Source organism: Halichoeres trimaculatus, unplaced genomic scaffold (genome assembly GCF_033239565.1).
Source record: "Halichoeres trimaculatus isolate MK-OKI-2021-1 unplaced genomic scaffold, fHalTri1.1 fHalTri1_scaffold_12, whole genome shotgun sequence".
In the NCBI taxonomy this organism is placed as follows: domain Eukaryota; kingdom Metazoa; phylum Chordata; class Actinopteri; order Labriformes; family Labridae; genus Halichoeres; species Halichoeres trimaculatus.
In genome coordinates this window covers 29,231,336-29,258,097 of record NW_027437190.1, presented here as the reverse complement: position 1 = coordinate 29,258,097, position 26,762 = coordinate 29,231,336, and the positions used below count along the sequence as shown (strand labels likewise).

Here is a 26,762-nt window from a genome sequence, read left to right as displayed (position 1 = left end):
TGATGGATTTTATTTTGCTTTTATTATAAACGTACAACACAAACTTTGGGTAGATTATGGCATTTTAGTTATTTTATTGATCATATCATAGCAGAATCCTCACATTTTGATTTTTAATCTTACATCACAAGTCTTATCTTGTTTGTTGAAAATAAATCTGGAAGGGATTTTTATTTTTGCTGCTGATGGAAAAACCACCTCTACATAATCCACGTATGGTGTAAAAAAAGCAAATTAGTGTTTTCTATGGGCTATAATGAATTTGAAGAAGTCAACGCCTCCTTTATAGCTGGGAGTGGCAAGATCTACTTGCGTTTCTTTCGCATCACTTCACTTATATCTCACGGACCATCTGACGTTAGTGTTGTTGTATTGTAGTTGTAATGCCAACTCATTCCAGTAGATGGCAGTAATTCACCAAAACCTGCCACCTGCATATACAAATGGTGTTAGCGCAATGCATTGTGGGAAACTTTCCTGGATCAGAAGGACATCCAGGGATTTTTGGTGCACAGCTGATTTTGCAAGTTTCCACATAGTGACTACTACATACTGAATTTCGGCAAAACAGTAGGCACTGCAAGCATTGTAGCTAGAAAAACTGCATGACTATTATGTCAAAATCCATGAAGGTTATCTAGAAAATTTATTTTTGTACTTATGTTTGTTGGAATAATATGGGAGGGTCAGCCTTGAAGGATCCAGCTCCTCTCTATCCGAATCATCTACCAGTTGGAGTCCAGTAGAGACACTCTGTCTACCTTTGAAAATTGGCTTCAAACTTCTTCTTCGATAAGATTTATAGTTAGATCTGGCTACAGCCTGGATGATTGTTTAGTTTCTTTTGCTGCTATATGAGCAGTTTTCTAGTAGATTACTCACACATATGTGTAAAAATCTTTTGCATGAGAACTACATGTGAAGACACTAAAGTAGACGACAATGATATGGGCACAAGCAGACGCTGCTTCAGTGGACAACACTGGAGCATATGACAGCGACAATGCTTGAGTATGAGTGGACGACACTTGATCAGATAATACTTGAGTTGAGACACTAGTTCTTGTAAGGAAGTGGAAACACCATGAATTTGGCGTTGTTAGTGAGAAGAATTTACATGAATGTAGTAAATGTGAGAATTATGATGTCACCAGTGGACATGTGGATGTTTATTTGTCAGGAGAAGAAGCGACAGATTGTCTTTGCATAGTAACTACAGTAGTTAGATTTAAAATAATAAAAATAGCTGTACCCGTCTCACTGTACGGCCACTTTTTTACAGCTACTGGAAATTGTAAGGTGGAGCATTTATTTCATGTCGCTCAGAGCATGATTTGACATCAAGAATCATCAAGTCAACTTGAAAAGCCCAAATATCTGACCATTGTGATGTTATCATCTTTCCTACATGACAAAATGTGCAGTGTAAATAATTAATACTCTATTTTATCGCTTTGAGACATGTATCAATTGGACTGCAGCCTTCTGCAGCCTTCTGCAGCCCTGAGGGGGACATGTTTTTGCCACAGCAGCTCACAGAAAAAGAGCAATAAATGCAATGTTGATAAAAAAAAAACATACTAATAAGATTATTAATTTAGAAATGTAGAAAATAAATTTAAAAAGAAAATTAATATTGACATATTTACATAAGAAAAAAAAGTACAAAGATCAGCACATGACAATGATTTAATCTTAAAGCTTAAATCTTAGGTTTGACATGTTCTGTTCGGATTCAGGAGATACCCAGGATCTGCCAATGCTTAAGTTGAGATTTTGGAATCAGTGTCAGGGAAAACAGCATCCAGTGTGACTAATTAACACGCATCTCGAATGTTGTTCAGCTGACAGCTCTCAAAAAGTAAGAGGCACTTGGTCCCAAAACAATCATCACCCAAAAAATGTGAGAAGTTTTGCTTAAAAGGTGAGTAATTAACAAGCGAAAAGATATTAGTCAAACTTAGTAATGCATTCATTTGCAGACTTTCCTATGGTGGTTTGTGATGAATACTAACTGTATCTTAACGCTTTGAGTAGCTGCTGTAGTTGAAACTATTTATTTTTTCTCAGTTTATTAATATGCAAGACAGCAGCAGAAAAATCTGCCAAGGAGCTCTAAATCTAATCAGATAATCTACTCTGCAGGGGGAACCTGTAGTGAAGACACAAAGCTTCTAACAGGCATTGTTCTCGACTGTGTGTGCTCAAACAGTTGATGTGTGTGTGAACAGAGAGCAGACTAAAGTTTAACATTGTTTCCTGAAGCTACGACAAGTATGACTTCTATATTTCTAGTCTAACATCAAAGATTTACCAAAAAGTTCTGGAAACTTTGGCACCCGTGTCAGACCTTTGATAAATAAGGATATAAAGTTTGTTAATTTGACAGGTGAGATAAGCAGAATATGAACTTTCTCTACGGTAGAGCAGCTAAAAACAGCTACACAATCACGCTACTTCACACATGGCCAACAAGGCCTGACTTCATATTACAGCACGCCGGGTATGTTCTAAATCAATTACAAGTCTCCCTAAAGCTGTTATGATAATGTAGTTTTCAGAAGTGAAAACAAGCTAACAATTTATTTTTTCTACATGTAGACACATAGCTAGAGGACTAAAACTGCTACAAGCTAGCTTTAATTACAAATGTTACCCTCCATCACTGTGATCCAGGCCACAACCATCGCAGTGACTGTGAGGAAAACACACTCAGATAAGACAGAAAATGTTTGGAGACGTGACAAAGAGGGGGACACACGCGCACACACAGAAATAGACACACACACACGAACACGCTGTGAGAACAAGCATATGCAGAGAAGTGATGTGAGAAACAGATAAAAAGTGAGTGTCAGGCGAGGAGACAGACCGACTGAAATAATCACCAGGACAGATAAGCAGACTGTTCGAGATAAGGACAAATGCACATGCAGACAAGTGTGAAATCCACACATTCACTGAGTGACAGCAAAGGACGAACTTGAAAGGCCATGACTAAGCCAATATCCAGGCCTCATCTGCATACATTTCCATACGAGATGATGCAGGAGGCTGCCTGGCAGGTGGAGGCTCACCTTCCCCGGCGTTGTAGGCCAGGATGGAGCGGGTCCTCATCTGTTTCCCCTCTATGGTCTTACTGGAACAGGTCTGAGAGCAGGTGGACCAGGGCGTCCAGTCGCTGAGCACGCAGTCCCTGGAGCAAGGCACCTCGCATGGCACGGGGTCTGGAACTGGGGTGGACGAGCACAAATCTCTTTCCACCTCTTCTCCTGAGGAAAGATGGAAGTGAGATAACATGATCAAAAGTTAGCAGGAGTCAAAGACACTGAGGTCAGTTTAAAGTTGTTACTTATGACAAGTTCAGCAAGAGCTTTTTATTTCCTGCTCCTACAGTTATTATACAGAGGATATGTAAAAAAGTTGAATCAAAAACAGGTCTTGAAAGTGAAAGTGCTAAAATTTGCAGTTCTTTGAGCGTTCCTGTAGTCCCAAGCCAAATGAGCTGATTTTCAGAGTATTAATAACATATTTACAGCTTGGTTCAAAAACAGCTGATCAGTCAATTTCTCTATCAGCACACATGTACTGGGGATGACATCCTCTTTTTTTTTTAATGTTGTTCCCAAAGTTATCAAACTCAGAAGTGTTGCCCATATATGGGCATGGCTGGCATTGATGATGACAGACGGGCACCCTGTGGCTCTCTGCAAAGAGACTTATTGTTGTGTTCCATTTGTACTCAGAGGTCGGAATTTACGAGTTTCGAGTGGGAACGTCCAGCTGGAACGCCCCCGTAGATTGGAATTTCCAACTTTAAAGTCGGAGCACCCACACTAACCTTGAGTTCCCAGTAGGAATTTCCGAGTTCGGGGGTGAACAGTAATAAAGCTTCTCTTAGATTCTTTTTATTTTAGAATTTCTGACTAGTGTTTGTCGCGATAAAACAGCCGTATGTATATAATAGTATTCTTTGTTTATATACAGAAATACTGCTGTAAAGGCAAGTTCTGACGTCACTCCCACTCCCGAGTTCCTAGTTTCAAGTACAGTTGGAACGCAGCATAAGACCAAGAGGCAACATCGGTGCAGTAAAAATGAAGCCTGTGCTGAAGTGCTAAAAATTGCTGTTGATTGAGAACCTGCCTGAGGCTAGCTGCAGAAAGACCAAAAGTCACGTACGCACCCAGCCATAAAATCGGACTTGTGCCGCATTAAAAAGCATATTTACAGCCTGGTTCAAAAACTGCTTGGGTCAAAAAAGCTGTTTTCACTTTCGGTACACACTGTACGGGTTGTGAATTTTTTTTTTCCAACTCCATGGTTAAGAAGTTATTAGGATTGTTTGAAAGTCCAATTAGATACACAACTCAGGTCACGTGACTGCTGAGTGCCCTGTAGCTGTTCAAAAGGAAACTCACAGTCGGCACCACAATAAATGTGGATTGGCTTCATGTCACGGTTTCAAGAACAGACGGGTAGCATCGCAGAGACTACGTCCATGTTTTATACAGACTATGCTTAAGACCCGCCCCTTTCCTGAGGCAAACTCAAAGAAAGCTCGGTTGAGTTCAGCATTACCAGCATTACGATATGACAGGTCTAATTGAAAAATACATTTCACATATTACATTACTCTCTGAATCTTACATAAAATTAATTTTCCTTTATATAAAAATTGTTTCTCCAAGTAGAAACGTAATGTTCAATGGGAATGAGGCTGTGTCAGTGTAACTAAATTGTACATACATATTTCTGCAATCTGACCCCTATTACATGCCTAAACTAAAGGGTTTTACCTTAAAATAAATGATGAGACATTATACATTTCTCTTTTCAACACTTCTCCCAAATTTTGTTGCCTTTTGTTTTTCCGTCTTGTTTTGTTTTGATGCAGTATCTCTCCTTGTTTTATACAATGTCACTTCCAGCCTTGATGTGTTTCCTGCCTTTGTGACTGTGCTCCCTGCCCTCATTGTTTCTGCCTGTGCCTCGTTACCTTGTGTAAAAATAGTCTGTCTGTCCCTTTGTCCTGTGCCTGTTCGTGAAGTCAGGTCAAGTTACTTTCCAGGTTTCAGAGTCTTGAATCCAAGCTATTTATCAAGATTTCTGGTAGTTCTGTCAGTTTTTTTTTACTTTCTTGATTATTTTACCTGTGATTTCCTGTTAAAACCCTTGTTTTTTACTCTAATAAAGAACCTCTTTTTGCTAAACTCAAGTCAGGTGCCTGTGCTTCCATTCGGTGACTTTGAGTCTTGTTTCTTGGCCTAAAATCTGAGACTGTTTTACATTTCCAAACTCAATTTTCGATAATGTGATTGGAACAAACATCCGTGTTTGTTTGAAATGACTCTGGGCCTTGGTGTTGAATTTAAAATAAAGCAGCCAAATATGTCCAAAGTGAACAGTGAGAACCAAAACATCTGGTTTTGAATTTGATTTAGTGAGAGCACACGTAAAAATCCATCTGTGTTTCCAGGTAGAGTTGTTTATCAGAGATTACCATCTGTGCTTCTGTGGCAGTAAATCAAAGTGTTTTGGTACTTCTTGATGAATCACCCTAATATTGATGTTTTCATACAAAAGCAAAGGAAGAAATGGAGAATTACTTTTCAGGGAGCGGATATGAGACCATAATATCGCCTCATGATGTACAAAGAAACATCGAGCAAACTCTTTAAAATTTGATGTTGGTTCACCCGCATCAGTCAAACTTTATGATGTGTTTTGATTTAGCTTTCCAAAAATCCATGCTCAATGAAAGGAGAGCACAAAGAAGCTGAGTTAAAGAAAAAAATCAGGCTGATGACACGCTGATTGAAACATGTTGCTTTCACGTTACGACTGAGGATCGACTGGGTGTTAACTAGGGTAATGAGGACACACTTTAAGGCTCATAGATTTACTGCCTCCAACTACACTTCAGCATAGAGACGATTGGAGCAGCTGGGAAAATGAACAGCTGGGTGTTTTAATTGGTGGCAGGATGTCAAGCACACAGACCATCTCAGATTGTGGAGACGTGCTTGTTTTCCTAAGACGTCTGTTTCACTGAGACAACTCGGGGAGGATTTTCTCCAAACTGGCACGACCACCAACTTGGCATCCTCTGATAGCATCATGTGGCTGCTTCAGAAACTAGAAGGAGGGAATCTGCTAATGTGGAGGGAGGATTAAAAACATACTGTAAGGAGCTCAACGCAAACAAGAGCCAGAGAGCGGGAGATTTATCCTCTAACTTCCTGTTCCTTTGACACAGCTTGAGATGAAGCGATGCTGAAGCAGGGCATGTTTGTGAACACTGATGGGCTTTATGAGGATGAAGGAGGAGCTGACCGATGTCTCATTTAAAGATTTATGCACACACTAGTGTAATTAAATAAATGATGAGGTTATTTCTTGTGGTCTGTTTGAGTTTCCGGGCAGTGAAGCTGTCTTTTGCTGTTGGAAATTCTTTTCCCTTCTCCAGTCTGACCATTCAAATTATGTTTACTCTGCTTGTCCCATTCACAGACAGATGACAGAGACGGCTATCATCCTCAGTGTTGGACCGTTTCATTCATACACATTCACACACTGCTGAACAACAGCAGGAGCAATTGGGGGTTCAGTGTCTTGCCCAAGAGCACTCTGTCATCTTATTGCAGGAGCTAGGATCGACTTCGATCTTTCGAATATGAAGCAAACACCTCTTCCTCTGAGCCACAAAAGTAACTGCATAAAGTCAGTTTCAGAAATGAAACAAAAATAGGAAACGATTTATTTATAGCACTTAAATATATACTTAAAAGGTGTTTATGGATGTAAAGGTTCAGGAACTTTTAATTCATGGTAAAACATTCCCAAGAACTACGTGGCTCCTATGGCTCATTGGTTGTCGGCATTTCACCACAGGCCTAACACCTGCGTAGATTATAGAAATTAGGTAGGCAACATATGATTACAAAACCAAAAAAAATAGTAGTAATAAATGGTCTGACCAGTAGAGGGCGATTTATTGTAACATGTTAAACAAGCCTCTTCTCAGTCTGTTTTTAAATCTCTTCTGCTAACCCATTTCTTTTCTCTAGCTTTTGATACACAGTAATTCCTGATTCTATTTACTTATTTATTTATCTATTTATTTGACTGCTATTCTTCGTGCCTTTCAGTTGTTTAAATATTTTTTTTAATTCATTTTTTTGTATTTTGTATTTAATATGGAGTGTCTGTTTTGTGTTATGCTAGCCATGTTTTTTATTTTAATTATTTAATTATTTAATTTTTCTATACAGCAATTTGGTTGGAGTCTGTTTTTTGTGCTTAACAAATAAAGTTAGATTGGAGTTGGCAAATAACTATGGAGGCCATTCAGCAAATATGACAGGATAGGAGGAAACAGACAAACCAGCATTTTCATGTGTGCCCTTTAGTTCAGTCATGTAATAGGGGTCAGATTGCAGAAATACTTCTGTATTTTTTAATTACACTTACACAACCTCATTCCTATTGAACATTACATTCCTACTTGGAAAAACTATTTTCATATAAAGGAAAATTGTTTTTTTTTTATGTTAGATTCAGAGATTAATGTAAGATGTGAAATGTCTTTTTTTAATCAGACCTGCCATATCTTAACACTGGTAGTGCTGAACTAAACCTAGCTTTCTTTGAGTTAGGCTTACTGCAGTTAGCATGTTAGCATGTTAGCATGGATGATATTCAGCCTGTGCTGGTTTTGATTGTGCTGTATTGCACTAAATATGGATTTGCTGGCATAAGAAAGCAGATAAGCACTGGTAGCAACACTGTCACAGATTAAAGAAAGTTCAAAAACCAAAACACCTTTGACCGGTGAACACTGGACTGCTCTGCTGTCTAAAGCATGAAGGTGACATAGATCATCTAAAAAAAATCAAGCCTGTTAATCAGATCAGATTATCACTCAATCTTTATCTGATGAAGATTTTTTGAAACATATTCATTCATTCATTCATTTTCTGCAGCTTATCCCAGTCGGGTAGCGGGGGCAGCAGCCTAACCAGGGAAGCCCAGACTTCCCTCCCCCTAGCTACTTCGTCCAGCTCTTCTCCGGGGATCCCGAGGCGTTCCCAGGCCAGCCAAGAGATGTAGTCTCCCCAGCGTGTCCTGGGTCTGCCCCGGGGTCTCCTCTGAGTACGACATGCCCTGAACACCTCATCGGGGAGGCGTCCAGGAGGCATCCTCATCATATGCCCGAGCCACCTCATCTGGCTCCTCTCAACGCAGAGGAGCAACATTAAAACATATTTAAAATTAAACTAGGATGCATTCTTAAGGACTTCTTCTGCGTTTGAACAGCTGTTGTAAACTGGATACCCACTGACACATTCAGCTGAAGGTCTCCAGTTTGCACAGTCACTCTTTAAACTGAAACACCGCTGACAGAGACAAATTCACACTACAAGTCTCAAAGAAGACTGTTGTTTAGGTGTTATTAAACCAAGTCAGTCACAGCTGGGTGTGATCTTATTGTGGACAGAGGGAGCACTCCACCAATCAGAAATATTAAGCTGGTGTCCAAAATTCCTGAACTCAAAAAAGTATCACCCAAGAATCAAATTCAGACACCACCTTTTTCTTTACCGTAGGAATAATTAATCATACTTCATGTGTGTCTTTTCTTTATTGACATGACAGCTGATTGGAACCATCTCTGTGGATTATGGGTCAAATATTTAAACAGATGCTCTCCTGACTCTGGTTATCTCCTCAACAAAGTGACACTAAACACGAAGAGAGCAAATTCACATGAGGACCCAACATTTTCACACAGGCCTCCATGTTTTTTTAATGAGCTCCTTGCATCAGCCATAAGTGGATTATATTAACCCACATACTCCTCTTCGCTGTTCTCCGAGCATAGAAACATTTCCCATCTGTGAGAATTGAACTTGAGCTGGAAAATGTAAACCTCTCACTGGTTGAATAGAAATTTCAAGCAGGAGGAGAATTGTTCAAGCTTCAGAAGTCAGACCGGGGGCCTGACTCTGCATTAAGATGTCACTTTGACAGATATTCAGTGAAGCAGTCATGACTGAACTGAGAGGACTCCAAAAGCAGAAGTGACAAGGGACCCCAGCAGTTTTCAGGCTCTCAGAGAGAAAACATGAATGAACAGAACGCCCACTATGAAAGCTAAGCCTCCCCGCTCAGTGTGCGGGAAAGAAGCAGCTCTCTGCCTAAGTAGGCAGGCAGTCAACACGAGGAATATCAATAGCCAGTTTCAATAACATTGGTATCGACCTCAGTCTGTTGTCTGGGGCCCAACTGTGTGGCCTTTTCTTTCATGGCTGGGACACACAGTGGGAGAAAATATACAGCTGACACTGCAGTGAAAAATCTCTGAGGCGAGAAGTGGAGTGAAAAACCAAACAGAACAAATCAATTTTCATCAGATGAGGGAGTGAAGGTGGTGGGGGAGGATCAATCAAGCCAAGTCAGGTGAGAAAGAACAGTCTTTGTTTCTGCAGCGGCGCAGGCGGAGGATGCAACAGAGAAACTTCACCGAGTTCCTGCAGTTGATGCATGAGCTGTGATTTGTGGGAGGCATTAGAAGGACGACTTGAGTTGTCTAGTGGGGGAAACAGGAACCGCACAGGATCATAAATTGAAGATTTACTGAGTGCATCTGAAAGGGAATGAGATTTGTAGAGCTTCTAGTTTTACATTCTGATTAAATAAGAAATGGGATGTAATCTACACCTCGCTGAAAAAAGCAACCGAATAAAAATCAATAATGTGTTGTACCTCGTTTTGGCCACAACCTGAGGGCAGGAGGAAGTCTGGACAGAATGTCAGCAACACCGCCTCTTACATTAAAGATTTACAGTAATAAAGAGTAGCAGTAAAAACCAGGAGCAGCCAAAGGGCACAAAATAGACCAGGAGCCAGGCCCACGGAGGATTGATTTGATTTAGAGCGAGTAAGGTTTAATTGTGCGTGCAGAGAGGAAGACAGTAATGAGAGAGACAGCGGGACAGAGGAGAGGTGGTTACGCTGAATCAAGCAAGCGTTAAAGTAGGAGCGAGTCGAACAGTGGGAGGGAGGGAGAGGAGTCGGGGGAGAGAGGAGTCTGCAGAAAGTTGGTGGATAGTAAGCAAGGGTCAAGTAGAGGAGAAGTCCAGACGCAGAGCGCTCCACAAGGAGAGGTGGAGGGTCGGCGAGAAGGTGGAGATGGAGGATAAAAGATTCTCTCAAAGGGTCGAAGCTGCAGAATGGAGTGCTTTAGAAGCCAATGAGAAAGAAAGAAAGAAATGTGCAGCATAATTTCAAATTGCAGGGCTAATTCTGCTGCAAAACTGAGAGAAACTACAAGCTCTTGAGTCTGTAGAGGTGAGAACTGTGTCATTCTGGTTTCAGACGGCTGTGCTTAAACAACAGACTTGTATCTTTTCTCCTGTAAAAGTTAAGGGACATAATATTTATTCTCTGGATTATTTGGATCCACAAACATCAGTCAGATTAATCTGGGTCAAGATGGGTTTTCTTTCCGCCTTTTATGAATTTTGTCCAAATCCGCTTATTCTACTACCCCCACAACAAATCTTGAGTACAGCAGAACAGACTAATCTCTGAACTCGTCTGGGGTGGTTCTGTCTGGGCGGCCGTGGCTGAGACGAAGAGTGGGTCATCTGGAAGTTGGAAAGTTTGATGAAGTGGTTTGATTCCCATTTCCTGCAGTCTATAATGTCTAAGTGGGTTGAGTCCATTAACCACTTTTGAGCTTTAACGTTAAGCCCATTTTCAGCAAAGACTTCCTTTACTGATGCATTGGATTCAGATTCTAAAGGGATTAATAAAAGGAAACAGTTGTTATAACTTTAAGAATCGTAGCTCTGAAAGTAAAGTGACTTCCCTCCTTTCTTACCGTTACTGTTGATGCACTGGACCTGGGGGATCTGAGAACCAGGGCCGCACAACTTCTCATCATCAGGAACACACTGATCCAGACTGACCAGCTGCCAAATGTAACAACTGGGATCATCGCACGGCACCGCCTCCACCAGCTGGGGACAGTTCTCAGGCCCTCCGGTCGGCTCGTTGGTGATCCGTCGTTTCCTCAGTTTGAAACCTGCAGCAAAGACAGGGTTTAAAGAGTTCAACTTAAGATATCAAAATCTGTCACACTGAAACAAAGTTTTCAAAGAGACGCATTGCTTCTGCTTTTCTCAAAACATTTTTCCTAATCAAGAACTCTTGGGCCGTAAAACACCCCCAAAAATTTACAACTAGTGATGTTGTAAAATTTTAAAGAAGATTTTTAGATTTTTTTCCTCTTATACACTCTCAAAGACAAGATAGGCAAAGACATTGCAGATCCTGTTTTGTCCACAGGGGGCGCCAAAATCAACACAAATCAAAAGTTGCCTACAGGAACTTTAGCGTTCCAGTTAAAACAAAGACTGTGACTGTATGTTATATGACTATTCTGATGGGTGTTGTGTAGTATGCTTTGCAAGGTTTCAGTTCCGCAAAGCAGAAGCCCAGCTGATAGAAAAAAACCCTGTAAAATCAACCTACAGTCTGAAAAAAGTTATTATGTGGTTAAGATGGACATTAATACAATTTGGTTACCAATGAGATGGGTATCACCTATTTTAATGGAAGTGATGAGATTTACCAGCATTTCTTTCGCATCACTTCGATGATATCTGATGGACCATCAAACATTTATGTTGTTGTATCTTAATGCAATGCTAACTCATCCCAGTGTAGGAATGGGTACCTTTCACATTTGAAACTATACAGTACCAATGCCTGGTACCTGGCAATCGGTATCAGTACTCAGCAGTACCAATTTTTTGTACTTTTGTGTGTTTATGTGGTAAATATTAATGTGTTTGATAAAACAATCTCAAAGTTTTTTCAATTTTACATGCTTATTCGGTAACACTTTATTTTGAGAGTCCGTTATCAGCAGGTAAGTAGTTGCATATCAACTGTGTGTCAGCTGATATATAACAAGGTTCGGCAACAGACAAGTAAAATACATTCAACTAATGATAAGTGGACTGTAAGATGCATTATCAGTAGATATTTAGTTCTATATCGATAGTATCAGTTTTTTATTTGACAAGACTCATCAGTCCTCATCAGTTCAGATGAAATTCTTACCACAGATAAGATGAAGTCAAGCTGCCTCTGATTTCCCACATGGGATCTTTTTCAGAAAACAACTGTAGAAGTTGTTTTGGGGAAAAAATTAGTATAAGTATACTGAAATGCTACCATAATTTTGTGTGACTACTAAGTATGTTTTGTAATTAAAATAAATGATTCAGACTAGTAGAGTGTCAACTTACAAAAAGATATAGACAATCTTCAGATAGTCAATTGTCAATTAATAGCCTGTTTAAAAAAACAAGAGAGTCAGGAGACAATTTTGACAAAATGTAGTAAAACCTTGAAGTGCACCTTATAGTCTACTAATAGTTGTATGTATGTTACTTGTCTATTGAAAAATTTATGTTGAATATCTACTGATAGCTTGTTGAGTGTCAACAGACAGACTATCAAAATAAAGTGTTACCGTTTATTCTTCAATATATAAACTTGCACTGTTGTGTTCAGGTCCAGCAGGGAAAATTGCCTACTCTTCCACTCTCTTGCGGTCACAAGAATGCATTTAGGTACCTGAACATGGTACCGTTTGATTTTACATGAATCAGTACTTGGTACTACAGACAAACTTGGATTGGTACCTGTAAAAGTACCTAATTCGGTACCCATCCCTATCCCAGTTGGTGACAGTAATGCACCTAAAACTGATGCATCCTGGGTAACTTTCTGAATCAGTAGGGCATCCAGAAAGTTTTGCTTTGCTGCAGATTTACCCTTTTTCCCACTTTTTACAACATACACATTTCTTGCTAAATCAGTTGGCACTACTAGTCGAGTAGGTGGTTTTAAAATCAGCGGACATATCCTTCTGGGCCCAATTTACAGAAAAATGCATCCCTTACTTTTGATCTCATGACTTTATTCAGCTTACGAATTCAACTCAAGTGAAATATGTGGGTCACTGATGATAGATGTCTTTGTTTATCTACCTTCGGTTTGGTAGCTGACCTGCTAAGACAGCTCATTAATAATGTTCATTGAATTGAACAGAAAAAAAACATACATTTTCCATAAATGGACTGAGCTCTAGCCATCCAGAAATCTTACTCTACCTTCTGTCTCGAGCTAAGAAGTGACTTTTTCCATAATGCACATGTGAGCATTGAATGAAGTCATGCAGAAGACGGTTTGTGACATTTCTCGTAGGCTTCATTGAGCTCATTTTTGATCACTTAATTGCCCGTCATGTTTGGGTTGGATTTTATTTAAATTTTCATTGCTCTTTTTCACTTTTTCCCGCAGTGCTTTAAAACTGCTTCCTCTTACAACAAGGGAAGGTTTCATGTTAAAAATGCGATCATAATGTATCTCCAGTGACGTCTACAGCAGTGGTAGCTCCTCATGTAATTTTAACAAGATGTTCTGCTACTACTAGAGCACTTAATCATTAACTATTCAGTGTTCTGCTCTGAAGCTGCCCCTGTAAGGTTACAGCTGGTAGAAAAAATGATGCTAATATTATGTAGTAAAACTTTCATTAAGACTGCGGCTCATAAATATTCATACTGTACAGTAATTATGAAATCTTTAAGAAATGATTTTAGTGTGTGTTGGGTTAAGAAAAGGCAGCATTTACTACAGGATAAAACTGCAGTAATAAAAAGTGTCTGGATGATGTTAATGAAAGTGCTTAGGCTTATTTCCACATTCGTTTTAAAATATTGGTGTCATTACAGGAAGTGAGGACTAAAAAAGGGGTTATAGCTGTTTCTAGAATAAAACGTCATAAAACTGTCAGGATTATCTCAGAGCGAGGTGGCGGCTGAGGGAAGGAGAGACGGGAAATAAATTACTTTCAACATCTTATTTAAAAGATCCAAAGAGGGAAATGAAAAGTGGGAAAGATGGTGGGTTAGGTAAGATGTTAGATATCACTGCAAGCCACATTAACTCGTCTGAGAAAATGAACTTTGTGCTTACGGCTTAGATGCAACATAAAATGCTCACAGTGTGGCACAAACACCTTGAAATCTTGAACCAATCTTAATGAAGACCAAGTCTTCGTACCTTTCTTTGAAGTCTGGTCCTCACAGTTCTCGAAGGTGCATGGCCCCCACGCCCCCCATGGAGACACCTCACAGTCGATGGGGCAGGGGATTTGGCACAGCTGGGACCTGTTGGGGATCTGACCCTTGCAGAGTTTGTTTTCCACCGGGCGTGAAGCTGCGTGGATGAGAAAAAAGAATACAAAATGAACAGCAGATGAAATGGACCTCCTGCACTTTGATGCTATTCTGGTTCGTCTTGATGTGAGGCGTTTTTATCATCTCTGCAATCAACAGAAACAAGGGACACAAAAATGCTTGTTTACTTTTTATTCCTGGCGTTAGAGTCCCAATGGAGAGAAGACGAGAAGTAAAGTGTGAAAAAATAAAACAGGCCTGTGAAGTAGACACTAATATCCCTTTGTTTTGTTTATCGCCTCCCTGTTAGCATGTCAGGATGATAAATTAGCAATGATTATCTCGAGCAGCTCTGTGCTAGAAACATAAAACATGGTGGAGCCCAGCCCACCGGTTCTCGAAGGAGAGTAGAGAGAGGATGCAACAATGCAGCAGTACAGAGACATTATCCTGCTCATGTTTATTACATGAGGTGTAATTTGGCACTGACTTCCCCTGGCCCTGCCATGTTGGATTTAGGATGCTCTTCATATGATGCAACTGGTGAATGCATAGCTCTCTGAACTCCAAAAGAGGAAATAAAAGAGAGGATGTTATCACCGTGTAAGGCTCAGATCTGTGAGGGCTGTGCAGGAAACATGCCTACATTTCCACTGAACCACGCCGACATACACACATTTGAAAAGCAGAGTTTCTGATTGATGCATGTATGCAAAAAGAAGTTCCACTGGCTCAGCTACAACACTATCTTCCAGAGCTGTGTCCTCTTCACTTTCAGGGTTTATTTTCTTTCCTCTTTAAGTCTTCCTCAATACTAGAAAGTGTCAAAACACAACAGAGAAATGAGGACAGTGAAGAAGACAGGAGACTTTGACAAGAGCCTCTCTTCAGACTGAATCCTAGAAAGTGGCAACTATAGTAAAAGACAGCAGCAGCCAGTTAGCTTAGCTTAGATTGTGAAGTGGGCACAGGAATGTCAGGCAGTTAGCTTGGCTCTCCCCAAAACCACCAAGCACATTAAAGCTAATTTTTTTCGGTCCTTCGAAATTTGTTGTAACAAGATTTTGCAGCTCTGCATGGCTGTTTGTGCAGAACTTCAACAAAAAATGAGAGGAAACTGCAGGGCTAACCTGCTAACTATCATTAGCATTAGCACATCTAGCTGTAAAACTCGCATTTTAACTTTGCCCTAGCCTCATAGCATAATCTCCTAAGTCAATGAAATGTGGATAAAACAAACAAAAACATTTTTTTCCTAAAATAAATAAATAAATAAATAAATAATAAAGAAGTAAATGTATAAATGGCAGTAATGCTATGAGGCTGGCGATTGCTGATACTTCTATTCATTCATGTGGTTTGTGTACAGTCGCCGGTAACATTACTGCAACATTACTCCATGACGCCAAAGTTTGCCAGTTCCTCCTATCAGCAGAATATCAAAAATAAACTTCAGTCTAAAAATATGAGAAAACATGGAAGTGTTTAAAACTATAGTTCATCCTGTGTCTGCTTGGGGCTGGCTCTGGAAACCACCCACCGAGCCAAGAAAGATGATTTTCACAGTAGAAATAAACATATTTACTGCCTGGTTCAAGTAATGCCTCCAGTCTGAATAGTTAATGTTTAACAGCACACACTGTATGGGGGTTGATTTGTTTTTGTTAATCTGCAGTTGAGAAGATATTAAGATGAGTTTACCCAATCAGAGCCACTTCCTAGTTGACTGACAGGCCCTAAAGCTGTTGGTGTGGAGGCTCAAAGCCTGCTCCATTTCCAATATGGCCTTGTTGACAATTTGCTTCAAATCTCTATTTCAGAACAGAGACATACATGTGACATAATGAAGCTTTCATTTATAATACAATCTATACTATAAATTCAACGTTTGGCTTTCTCTACTCCCTTCTTTTAGATATTCTCCAATTCCATGTGTTTTTTGCTTTCCATCAATTGTGTATTTGTAGCGCGTTTTGTATCCGTTTTAATTATTCCTTTCTGCAGCACGTTTCCTCATGCGCAGCATGTTTACATGTGTTTTTAAAGATGCATCATATCTGCATCTGCGGCTTGTTTCTCCTAATGAAGATCACTCAGGCTGTTACAGATTGTCTGCCTTTGTCAGCCTGTGTTTATTTGATAGGGACAATGCTAATGACATGACACAACAACCAAGCTTTAAGCCCTTTGCACACCAGACGTGTTTTTTCATGCAAATATTTTGCACATTATTTTTTTCCAACCTACTGTTTTTCAATGCAAGCAATATTCTTTTGCTGAGTGAAATTGCAGCTTTAATTTTTCCAAACAGAGGTCAATTTTTCCAAAGTTTCGCTTGTGACAAGTACATATTTGACCAATCAAAACGCTTGTTGTTGACAAGTCACATACCAAAACATTCAATATTGATTGCATTTGTGTCCCAGCACACTGTTCTTTAAGGAAAAAGAAGTAACATCTAAGACAACAACAAAGACAATGATAATAAAGGTTTGGAGGAGAATAGCTGCAATTACTGAATATGATGCCTACACATTTTTTTGCAATTTTGTGCCTTTTATTTGCTTCTCTGTTGGTGTGCAAAGGCCTTTAGTGATATAACTCTTGCTAAAGCAACTTGATCTCCAGGAAAAGGTGGCTGTATTGGCAAAAGTGAATTTAAAAAAACAAAAAAAAACTATAAACCTCTAAACCTTACGGTGTAATTATTTGATCAAATCTATTTACAGCCGAGCTTTACTGAGAGATGACTGGGCACAAGAAACAGACTGACACACAGAATCCCTCATTAGAGAATATCATGTTTTTGTACTTTTGTTTGGATTAAACAACAAGAAATACTGAGTTGGTTTGTTATTAATGTAGCTGTATTTTTTTATAACTTTGGACTCTGCTCAGGATTCTTTGTGTGTATCTAAAAAAGTTCTTGGTAAGTTTAATAAATTAATTTTATAATGTTAAATGACCCAAATATTTGCCTGATAAGTGCCCCAGGAGTGCCAAGCATCAAACCTGAGGAACTTTGTTTTTAGCAGCATAACACAGCATTAGCTTGTTCGTGTCCTCAATTAGTAGCTCAGTAATGAGCAAATTAAGCTAAGTCAGCTTTCAATGGACCACATATCTAGCTTGTGTCCCACGATTTTGTTTTCTATGCTAAAAGTCATCTCAACATACACATTTCAAAGTAATCCACAGGAATAATAAATCCCCTGCGTAGTGAGCATTAAAAACACAGGAGCGTCTCCAGTGTTACAAGATAAAATAAAGAAACCTGAACTTTTAGGGTCAGATCTTTTAGATTCTCTTCAACATTTAGCCATCTTGTCTCATGTTTATATGTCACTGTGATTTGTGTACAACAAGATGTTCAAAACCATTTCCTCTGTAGATTTAATCAAGCTGCTTGTGTCTGTGTTTTTGCTGTAATATCAGGTACATTTCCACAAAACAAAACCATTTCTCCAGGGCTGGTGTCTAGCTTCGTTTTCATCTTCATCAATCAACTCATGACACCTCAGCGCTCCATCAGCAGCTGTCAGCGTAAGCAGACTTAGTGAAAATCTGAATTGCTACCATCTGTTGTCATCTCCGTTTCTGATATTACAACTTTTTCTTCCCCTCAAATCAAGGGGATCCAGGTTTATACAAACTGACGCACAGTTTGAAGACATCAGCGCTGATGTAAAAGTTCAAAAGGCTGAGACTTTCCTCCTCAAAGAAGCCGAGTGGATTGATTTCAACTTTTACAAGTATTGAGTGATGAATTTCAAATGCAGGTATTTAGTGATTCACAACAGAAATCTCTTCACATGTTCAACCTGAGGCACTTTATTTCCTGTATTCTAACTGTTTCTACAAGGCATCTGAGAGCTTAAAGCCTCAAATAGTCGGGAGAGCTGAATCATAATTCCCTTACAACTGTACAGGGGGAGGCAAGTGGGTCTTTTGAAATGCAAAATGGTTAATTCCTCCTACAAATACACTGAAAGTCAAACACTCAGTTTGCTGAGCCACTGTTAATCCACGACTTACTGAGGAACTACACCGACTTCAATCTTTCAACATCAATCCATCTGGGAATACAAGAGTGAGGACCAACAGAGAGTTTTGGTCTCCGTGTGATACAGGAAGAGAGAAACCTTCTTTATCCTGCTGCTCCATTAGTCCATTTTATGGTGTGCTCTCTGGTGAGCTCATTTTTCTTTTGTGCTGAACTGACGACGGAGGAGAAATCCCTCATGCGAGTGTGGCTTACTGTCTGCAGCGGTGGGAAACTTCTTATGTCTCACTATCCTTATTCCGTTTGTAGGAGAACAAAGTTTTTCTTACAGTCCCCTCAAAGCTTCAGCTCTTCTGCCCGGATTTTGGAGGCAGAATACAGAACTTTGTTGTAAGACTGCTTGTCCCTTTGTTGGATTTGGCTACGAGACTCAACAGTCTGGATAAAGAGCAGCAGAGGGGGGTTGTGACTTTGTTGGAGTGTACGTGGTGAGTTCACCAACCTTTTCATGCATCTGAAGCTGCACTTAAAGAAGTGTTCAAATCAATATTTGAAGTGTTGGTGAATTTTTATTACAAAGAGGAAAGAAACGTTGGGGTAAAATGTTAGGAGAGCGAAGAAGAAGTGGAAACTGGAGAGTAGTGTTTATGAGACAAAAATGAGAAAGATGAAGAGAAGGGAGCAGCAGGGGCAAAGAAGAGAAGCAGAGAGGTGAGAAAAACTGAAGAGGTGGGGAAAATGGAAGAAGTGGAAAAGACAAAAGAAAAAATGGGAATAAGCCAAGAGAGAAAATGAGACAGAAAAATCAGAGTCAAGTCAAAGATTTATGATGGAAGAATGAGGAGAGGCAAAAAGAGGAGAGAGGAAAGGAAAACTGGTGAAAAAATGAAAGGGCATGAGGACCATAGATAAGACGAGGATAAAGGTCAGTGCAAAGGAAGTAAAGGAATAATGAATACAAGCAGTGAAATAAATCGAGGAAAGGAACAGGGAGAGGAAAAGTGGAAAGAGGAGGAAAAGATTCAGTTCAGGCGGAAAGAGAGTAAGAGGAGAGATGATCAAAGAAGAAGAGAGTAAGAGTAAGAGTAAGAGAAGTAACAGGGCTTTACAATGAGGAAGAATAATTGTGCAAGTGTGTGTCCAAGGTGATGGACAAAGGTGGCACAGCCCCAGCAGAAATCTGATTGGCCACCTCAAAATCCTTAAACATGATTTGCCAATTGTCTAATTGAGACAGAAGTTATCTTCAAACCAAATGGTTGGAAGTCTCATAAATGTATTGATAAACTGTTAAAAGAAAAAAAAAAAGCCACATTTTGGTATCCAAAGAGATGACACCATGCCTGAAATATGGTGATCGCCATATTGGAAATGCTTGCTTCATCAAATGAGGCCAATCAGAATCAAACATAGAAGAAAAATTGAGTCAAGGGCTGTTTGCCTAGATGTTCTACTGATCTGGGAAAATTTCTCAGTATGCAATGGACCAGTCAACCTGGCATACTGTTTCCCACAATGCACGGTGCTAACGCTGTTTGTGTATGCGGGTGGCAGGTTTTGGTAAATTATTGCCATCTCCTGGAATTAATCAGCATTATAATTACAACACAACACTAACGTTAGACCATCTATGAGATAGAAGTGAAGTGATGCGAAGAAACACCAGTGAATTTTGTCACTTCCAGTTATGAAAGAGGTGTTTACTTCAACAGATTCATAAGCCCATATAAACCACTTATTCACCTTTTAAACCATACGCGGATTATATAGAAGTGGTTTTTACATCAGCTGTATAAAGTAAAAATCCCTTTCAGATTTATGGTGTGTTCAAGGCAACCTGTGACTTGTATATTTCCCACCTGTAACTCGTGAAAATGCCCTGGAACCGCAGTCGAACTCGTAACTTACAACCCGTGAACTCGTACCAGATTGATGTACTCCGAGTAACAACTTGTGACGTCACATCTGTGCCAAAACAATATGCCAGACTCTATGGATGCGGTGGTGCTGCGCGTGATACACGGTGAGAAAAAGACTTTACAACAATGTAAAGTAAATCTGAACGTTGCAATCACAATTTACACACGTGATTATGTACTATAATCTGTTATGTGTCCGAGACGGTGGACAAATGTGTCGCTAACACGAAATAGCTAATAGGGGGGGGGGCTATCATCACTGGGCTACAAGTGTAAACTTCTAGTCTGATGTTCACACACTGCACATTGGCAGCAACTCTGGCGTTCAGTGCATTGATCAACAAAAAACACTTTAAAATAATGACATCCTCTGTTTCACTTAAATAAAGAACTTGCAGGCTCCTTTGGTAATTGAAATGACCAAGCATGAATCTTAGAATTTCTGCCATGCTGGTTTGTTTACATCCAAGAATTCCTTGCGCTCAGACTGAAGTCGTTAAATGCCTGGAACGCTTTCATGTTGGAACTCAGAGATTTCAACTAGGAAACATACAAGTTACAGGTTGCCACAAACGCACCATTATTTTCAGTAAACAATAAAACTTTTGGTGTAAGATTAGAAATCAAGAATGATGATTCTTTTTGATATGACTAACAAAATAACCAAATGCCGAGCTCTGCCAATGGCTTGTTTTGTATATTTATATTAAATGCAAAAAAAAACCAACATTATCTGTAGCTCCATCTTCCGAGACTGGAAACCAGAGTAGTATACTATAAAACAGACTTAACAGAACAGTCAGACTACATACTACAAGCAAAAGCAGTAGGTAGTATGCAGTGCTTACTACATACTACATTCACATGCAGTATGTAGTAGGGGGTTTGGAAAACAGCCATAGCTTTGGTGCCTGACAGACAAATTTGATGTACCTACCTGTCGGTTGAATCAGCCGCTTCAAACGCTACTTATGACTTAAGTACTTATGACTCCAAGTCTAAACATAATAAATTCACAATTTACATTTACAAAGAAAAACAAAACCAAACAAAACAAAACAAAAAACAGAGATTAAAAGTTTTTAAAGGCTGTAAATAAATTTAAGTCCACTGTGATTTTTAATCCATAATCTTTAATATAGGTGCTTATGGGGTTTGTTTGGCTTTTGGGGCAAGCCTCAAGTGGACACTGATGGAACTGCAGTTTTCCTTTTTTTTCCCAATCCAAATAGCACCATTTGGTTCACAGGATGCAAGTAGCTTTCCACATTTCACATAGCATGTTTGCTTTTGTTAGTACAAAAAGAAATGTAACTTTGAACACCTGCTTTTTGAGAATTTAAAGATTTAGGAATTGCAAATACAAATCTTTTCTCTGGCAACTTTACTTGTTAGAATTAAAAAAACCTGTACACAAATTGTATATGATATTCTTATGTAACAGACACATGATATACAAGTAAATGCTATTCAACCAGGTTACTATAAAGAGTTTTTGCAGTGTTCAGCAATGGGAAGTTGAAATCAAACACCTCTGAAGTCAGTTTGAAATGGAAACTTACTATTATGAGGAAGTATGTCACATTTTATGGCATCAATTTACTAAATCTAACAGCAATGTATTCTGAAAATGTGTTCATCATGATGAAAACAACTTTTAGAGACAGAAATGATGTTTGAAAAAGCATCCTCTGATGAACCTTTGGGTTTGAAAGTTCAATCCAGCCCCATCTGCTAACATGGAGAAATGGCATTTACAGCACCCAGTCTGTTGGGGGAGCTCTGAATGTCAGCCACACCTTTGAGCAGCTGTCGAGTTGCCCATTTTTTCATGTAACTCAGGGCCCATTAGGCCATCAAAAGTCAAGACATGTGCTTGAATTTAGGAAAAGAACAGATGAAAAGCGGAGGAAAGAGGAGGAGAAAAGAAAACAAGGGTAGAAAAAAGGAGAGGAGTGAGTGGTAAAGTCAGGAGAGGAACCAGAACAGGGTTGAGGAAAAAGGAGGAGACAAAACGCGATAGTGACGGAGAGGGCGAAGAGAGAATTTGGGGTTAATTTAGGAGTCGTGTTTGGCGGAAAACGGAGGGGACGTCTGGGGCTTTGTCATCAGCTTGACTCAAACACCTACCTGTAATCTGGAAGGTGATGGAGAGGAGAGGGGGGACACTAGGCTTCTGCTGTCTTTGGGTCTGACCCGCTGCAATTACAGGGGGGGAGATAGCGCTATTAGCTACGCAAACAGCATGGGGGCTGAGGCACTATCAAACAAACAGAGAGAGTGATGGGAAACAGCAACACAGGAGACAGGAAGAGGCTAATGCAACACTAAGAGAATAAAGAAACCACAGAGAAGCACAATAAAAACATCTGTTTCTTATTTCCATTTTTGGTTTCAGACATTGGAGACGATAAGTCTCCTTTTTGGTTCATTATTCCGACATGGCCTGATCAGACGCGTGGGTGATGATCTGTATGGACTTTTGGTGACCATGTAATCTCATCAGGTCGGAGATTTTGGTGTTAGGGATCAAGAGAAATCTGATTAAAGTGCTTTTAACTTTAGAGCGGCAGACTTTTCGGAGCCCTTTGCCATTATTTAACTTGTGGCCAATAATAGAAGCTAATTAACCCAGCTGAATGCAAGTGTCAGACCAGACTGCAGAAACCATCTAAGGTTTTCCAGGCATTTAAAGGAATAGTCCAACATTTTAACCAAGCATTTATATTTTGAAGCTCTTTGAACAAGATACTAAATGGGACTTATACTTATTTCAAGCTCTATCTTTTCATTTTGGAGAATCAGTAAAATCATTTTTTAACAAATACTGGCCTCAAATGTAGCGCCTCCATTATTCTTCCATTTTATCTGAAGCATGCTAACTTTTTCCTGATTAGGAAGCTTTGCAGAAGCTTCAGAAGCTCCCTGTTACTTGCAGCTTGAGCAGTTTAATGATTACTAGACAAACTTTGAGGTTTAGATGGTACAGCCCAGCTCTTGAATGACCTTGGTGCCTTGAGCAGACCAAAAGTAGGCAATTATTCTCATGCATTTGCTTAAAAATCTTAAACTAAAGCCAAATGTAATATTAACCTTGGAAATAAAAAAAATGCATGAAAAGAAATTGGAAAAATGCAAAGTACAGAGCTTCAGTCTGGATTACTTTAGAATAGCTGCAGTTCTACAGTTTCATTTAGCAGACGCTTTTGTCCAAAGTGACGTACAACACAAGCAAGATATATATAGATATATTTTTGAATAATGTAGAATGATTTAGCCAACCAACCACAATTAATTGCTGCAACATTATACCTCAACCTTCAACAACATTCTTTAATTAGTGCTAAATATTCACTAAGAGCTGTGTCTGAGACCTTCTGACTCATTCTACCCCTGAGGACAAAGAGGAGAAGGTCACCTGAGGTGCCTAAGTGTTCCTGAACCGACGAGTTTTCAGACATCTCTTAAAGTAGAAAGGGACTCTGTGGATCATATAGAGTTAGGTAATTCATTCCACCATTTGGGAACAACAGAGGAGAAGAGTCTGGCTAGAGATTTGGAGCCGCTCTGGGCTGGGAGCACCAGGCGTCTTTCACAGCAGAGCGTAGTGGCCGAGAAGGAGTCTACACCTGGATGAGGAACCCCAGGTAGGCAGGAGCCATTCTTGTCAATGTTTTGTAAGCCAGGAGAAGAGTTTTGAAGTTGATTGGAACTGCTACTGGAAGCCAGTGAAGAAAGATTAACAGCTGGGTGACGTGCTATTTAGGGCTGATTAAAGGCCAGACATGCTGCTGCATTCTGGATCATCTGCAGAGGTTTAAATTATAATAAAGTTATAATAATTGAAAGTGGGGGTCTTGCACTGTTTAAAATACACCCTTGATGACTTCAAGGGTTGCCAAGTTAAAAGTTTACTTAGTCTGCACTAAATAAGTCAAATCTCAGTATGAGGAGTTACACAACACGGCACTTCCTGATCAAGTGTTAATCTCCACCGTCCGATCTCTTGCTCTGAATTTTCCCGACTTTAAGCTGTTCTGTTCTTCCATCAGCTAACCCTGACTCTGTGTAGCAACCCTCAAATTTCAGGAAGTTGCATGCGTGAATAATGCTTTAAAAACAGTTAAAGATAGAGTTCATCCTTCGTAACAACCATCTATCACACTACCAGTGCAAAACTACGCTAGCTACCGAGCTAGTTTGGAGCCACCTGCACACAAGACAGAATAAACTTAGAGAGTTTGAAGTTCTTCTGATACATCAAGTGGATTGTCTTCTCTAGTAATCGGCAAGGTGAGCAAAATCCCACAAGATTAGAAGAGGTGCTGTGGGGATCTGTATGTTCCCGCTTCTGGGCAGAACCAAACCTACACTTACAGACGCTTACAGAGCCTCAGAGGAGGAAGAACTGAATGATGTTACTTAGGCTGTGATACTGATCTGGGGTCAGTTTGAAAAGTCTTCTCCTCAAAGATTAAGGTTAGGATTCAGGAAGTGGTAAGCTGATCCAGATCTCACCCTGAGGGTGTCTTGTGCCCTTTTGCATGGTGATATTTATGCATGAGAGAGGAGAAAAGAGAGCACTGGTTGCTGCAAACTTCTCTGAGCCACTCTCTGCTGCCACATCTTAGTGGTATTCTGGGAGATTACCCCCCCAATGGAGGGGAAAGAAATCCTGCACAGAGAAGATAAGAACTACGTGCATGCGTCTGTGTAACACTCACATACACAAGTCACGCATATGTCTGCACCGCCGGCCCTGGCAGCAGCACTCTGAACAACATGTTTGTGTATATGAATCCTTAGCTGCATCTTAAACGAGGCTCAGGCTTCCTAAACATGTGTCATGGCTCCAGTATCACTGATGCACGGAGCGCCCTCACTCCCCTCATAGACTCTCAGTTCAGCTGGAAGCAGACAGAAGCTATGCATTAAACATTTTCTTCTGCTATCTCACTCTGTGTTTTGTCTAAACAGTGTCTGTCAATGGATTTTCTCTTGGCAACCCGGCTCATTATTCTTTAATTAGTGCTGATACACAGAGAAGGCCCAGCGATCAATTCAACTTGGAGAAACATTGCTTTAGCAAAGCAAACGCACAGCCAGCTTTCCCTCCTTGAGTCATTTATCATGAGTTTAAAAAGCATCACACATAAGAGGTTTGGATTATTATTACAGAGCCCTTTACTGCATTTAAACAGTTATGGCTGTGAGTGCATTTTGGCAATGAATGTAGTGTTGAGTCTGTTTGACAAGTTACTCAAAGAGGTTCACCCCCCATAACCGTAATTTCACCTTAAAACTCATCAATCCTCACTCTGGACGGATGTTTTTAGTGTAAAAATCCAGCATATACACCAGAAAGGGGTTTATGACTGCATTATCTACGGACATTTATGGACCATCAAATATCAGGGCATAAAATTGTCTTAATAAACCAGACCTACACAGAAAAGAGCACATAGATCGCTGAGTCTGAGACCTGGGTCATGTTAAAGGAGGAAGAAGACGTACTGATGGAGAGCTGCACCAAATATCAGTTTTTTAAGGTTTCTGTTTACTGTAATTCAAACTTCACCTTATTATTGCTCTCTAGATTTAGTCCTAGGTAAAACCAACCATTTAATTAACTACACAAATTAAAAACTAGTTTTTAGAAAATCAGCGGGTAACATTAGCCATTGGTGGTTATACCTGGTTAAAGATGCTTTAAGGAGGATCTGTTTTATTTGCACTCCCTGGGCACCTTGTGGGCCAGAGTTGCCGCACACTGTAGTAAATTACTTTTAGTGAGGCGTGTGTTTGTTTTGGAGTTAAATGGAGATCAGATCAAAACAAATTTTCTTTGTTCAAGACAACTTTTTACTGGATACAACGCGCCGAGGTAAGGTATTTATCAGTACAGTAACGTAGCACTACGGTTTGAAACGTGACATCAAGCATGCGTTGTAGTAGCCAGCTATATGTAGTGCTATCGGCACCCTGGTGCTCTGACGTATCTGTAGGCTAATTTGACAACAAATAAACACTGTCAGTTTGAAAGTAGTTTAGTTTAGCTGTTTACATTTAGCACAGCTGGCAGCCTGGTGCTATAAGACATGTCTGTAATATGTAACGTTAGTGAATTCTGGTTAGCTATGTCCACACAGTCATCTACCAATCAGAGCTAATGTAACCTCACACTTCATTTTATTGATAGACTCTCAAGTTTGAACAGACCACTGCAGAATAACTGCTGACTGTGGGTTGGGATGGACATAATCACAAACAGCTTAGCCCCCGTGTTCATACAGCCCGAGCTAAAGGTCAATTAGCCTTTTAAGGCTTTTTTTAGCAGAAAAAAACACAGATCTCTGTGTTCTATATCTTCTTACTACTTAACCTCGTCATGGTGTTGTCATAGAGACCTAGATGTGCTGTAAATCAATCCGGTCCTGGACGACCCAAACTGGAAGCTAAGAAGTAGCCATTTAAAATAATCTGTAACCAGTTATATTGGTGCTGTTAATCTTATATTAAAGTGTGGATAACAATCAGGCATATATGTAGAAGGGAGACTTTTTCCAGATCACTTTC

The 26,762-nt window shown here is 39.8% G+C and overlaps 1 protein-coding gene across 1 annotated transcript in view; it reads right to left on the bottom strand.

Annotated features, from left to right (window-relative positions):
* Positions 1-26,762, bottom strand: part of thsd7ab (thrombospondin, type I, domain containing 7Ab) — a 271,299-nt gene that overhangs the window by 125,764 nt on the left and 118,773 nt on the right. Inside the window, exons 5-8 of the mRNA XM_074683386.1 lie at positions 22,317-22,385; positions 14,149-14,304; positions 10,889-11,092; positions 3,078-3,272 (exon numbers count right to left, since the gene is read on the bottom strand). Coding sequence (XP_074539487.1) covers positions 3,078-3,272; positions 10,889-11,092; positions 14,149-14,304; positions 22,317-22,385 — 624 coding nt within the window. The remainder of the gene's footprint in view (positions 1-3,077; positions 3,273-10,888; positions 11,093-14,148; positions 14,305-22,316; positions 22,386-26,762) is intronic.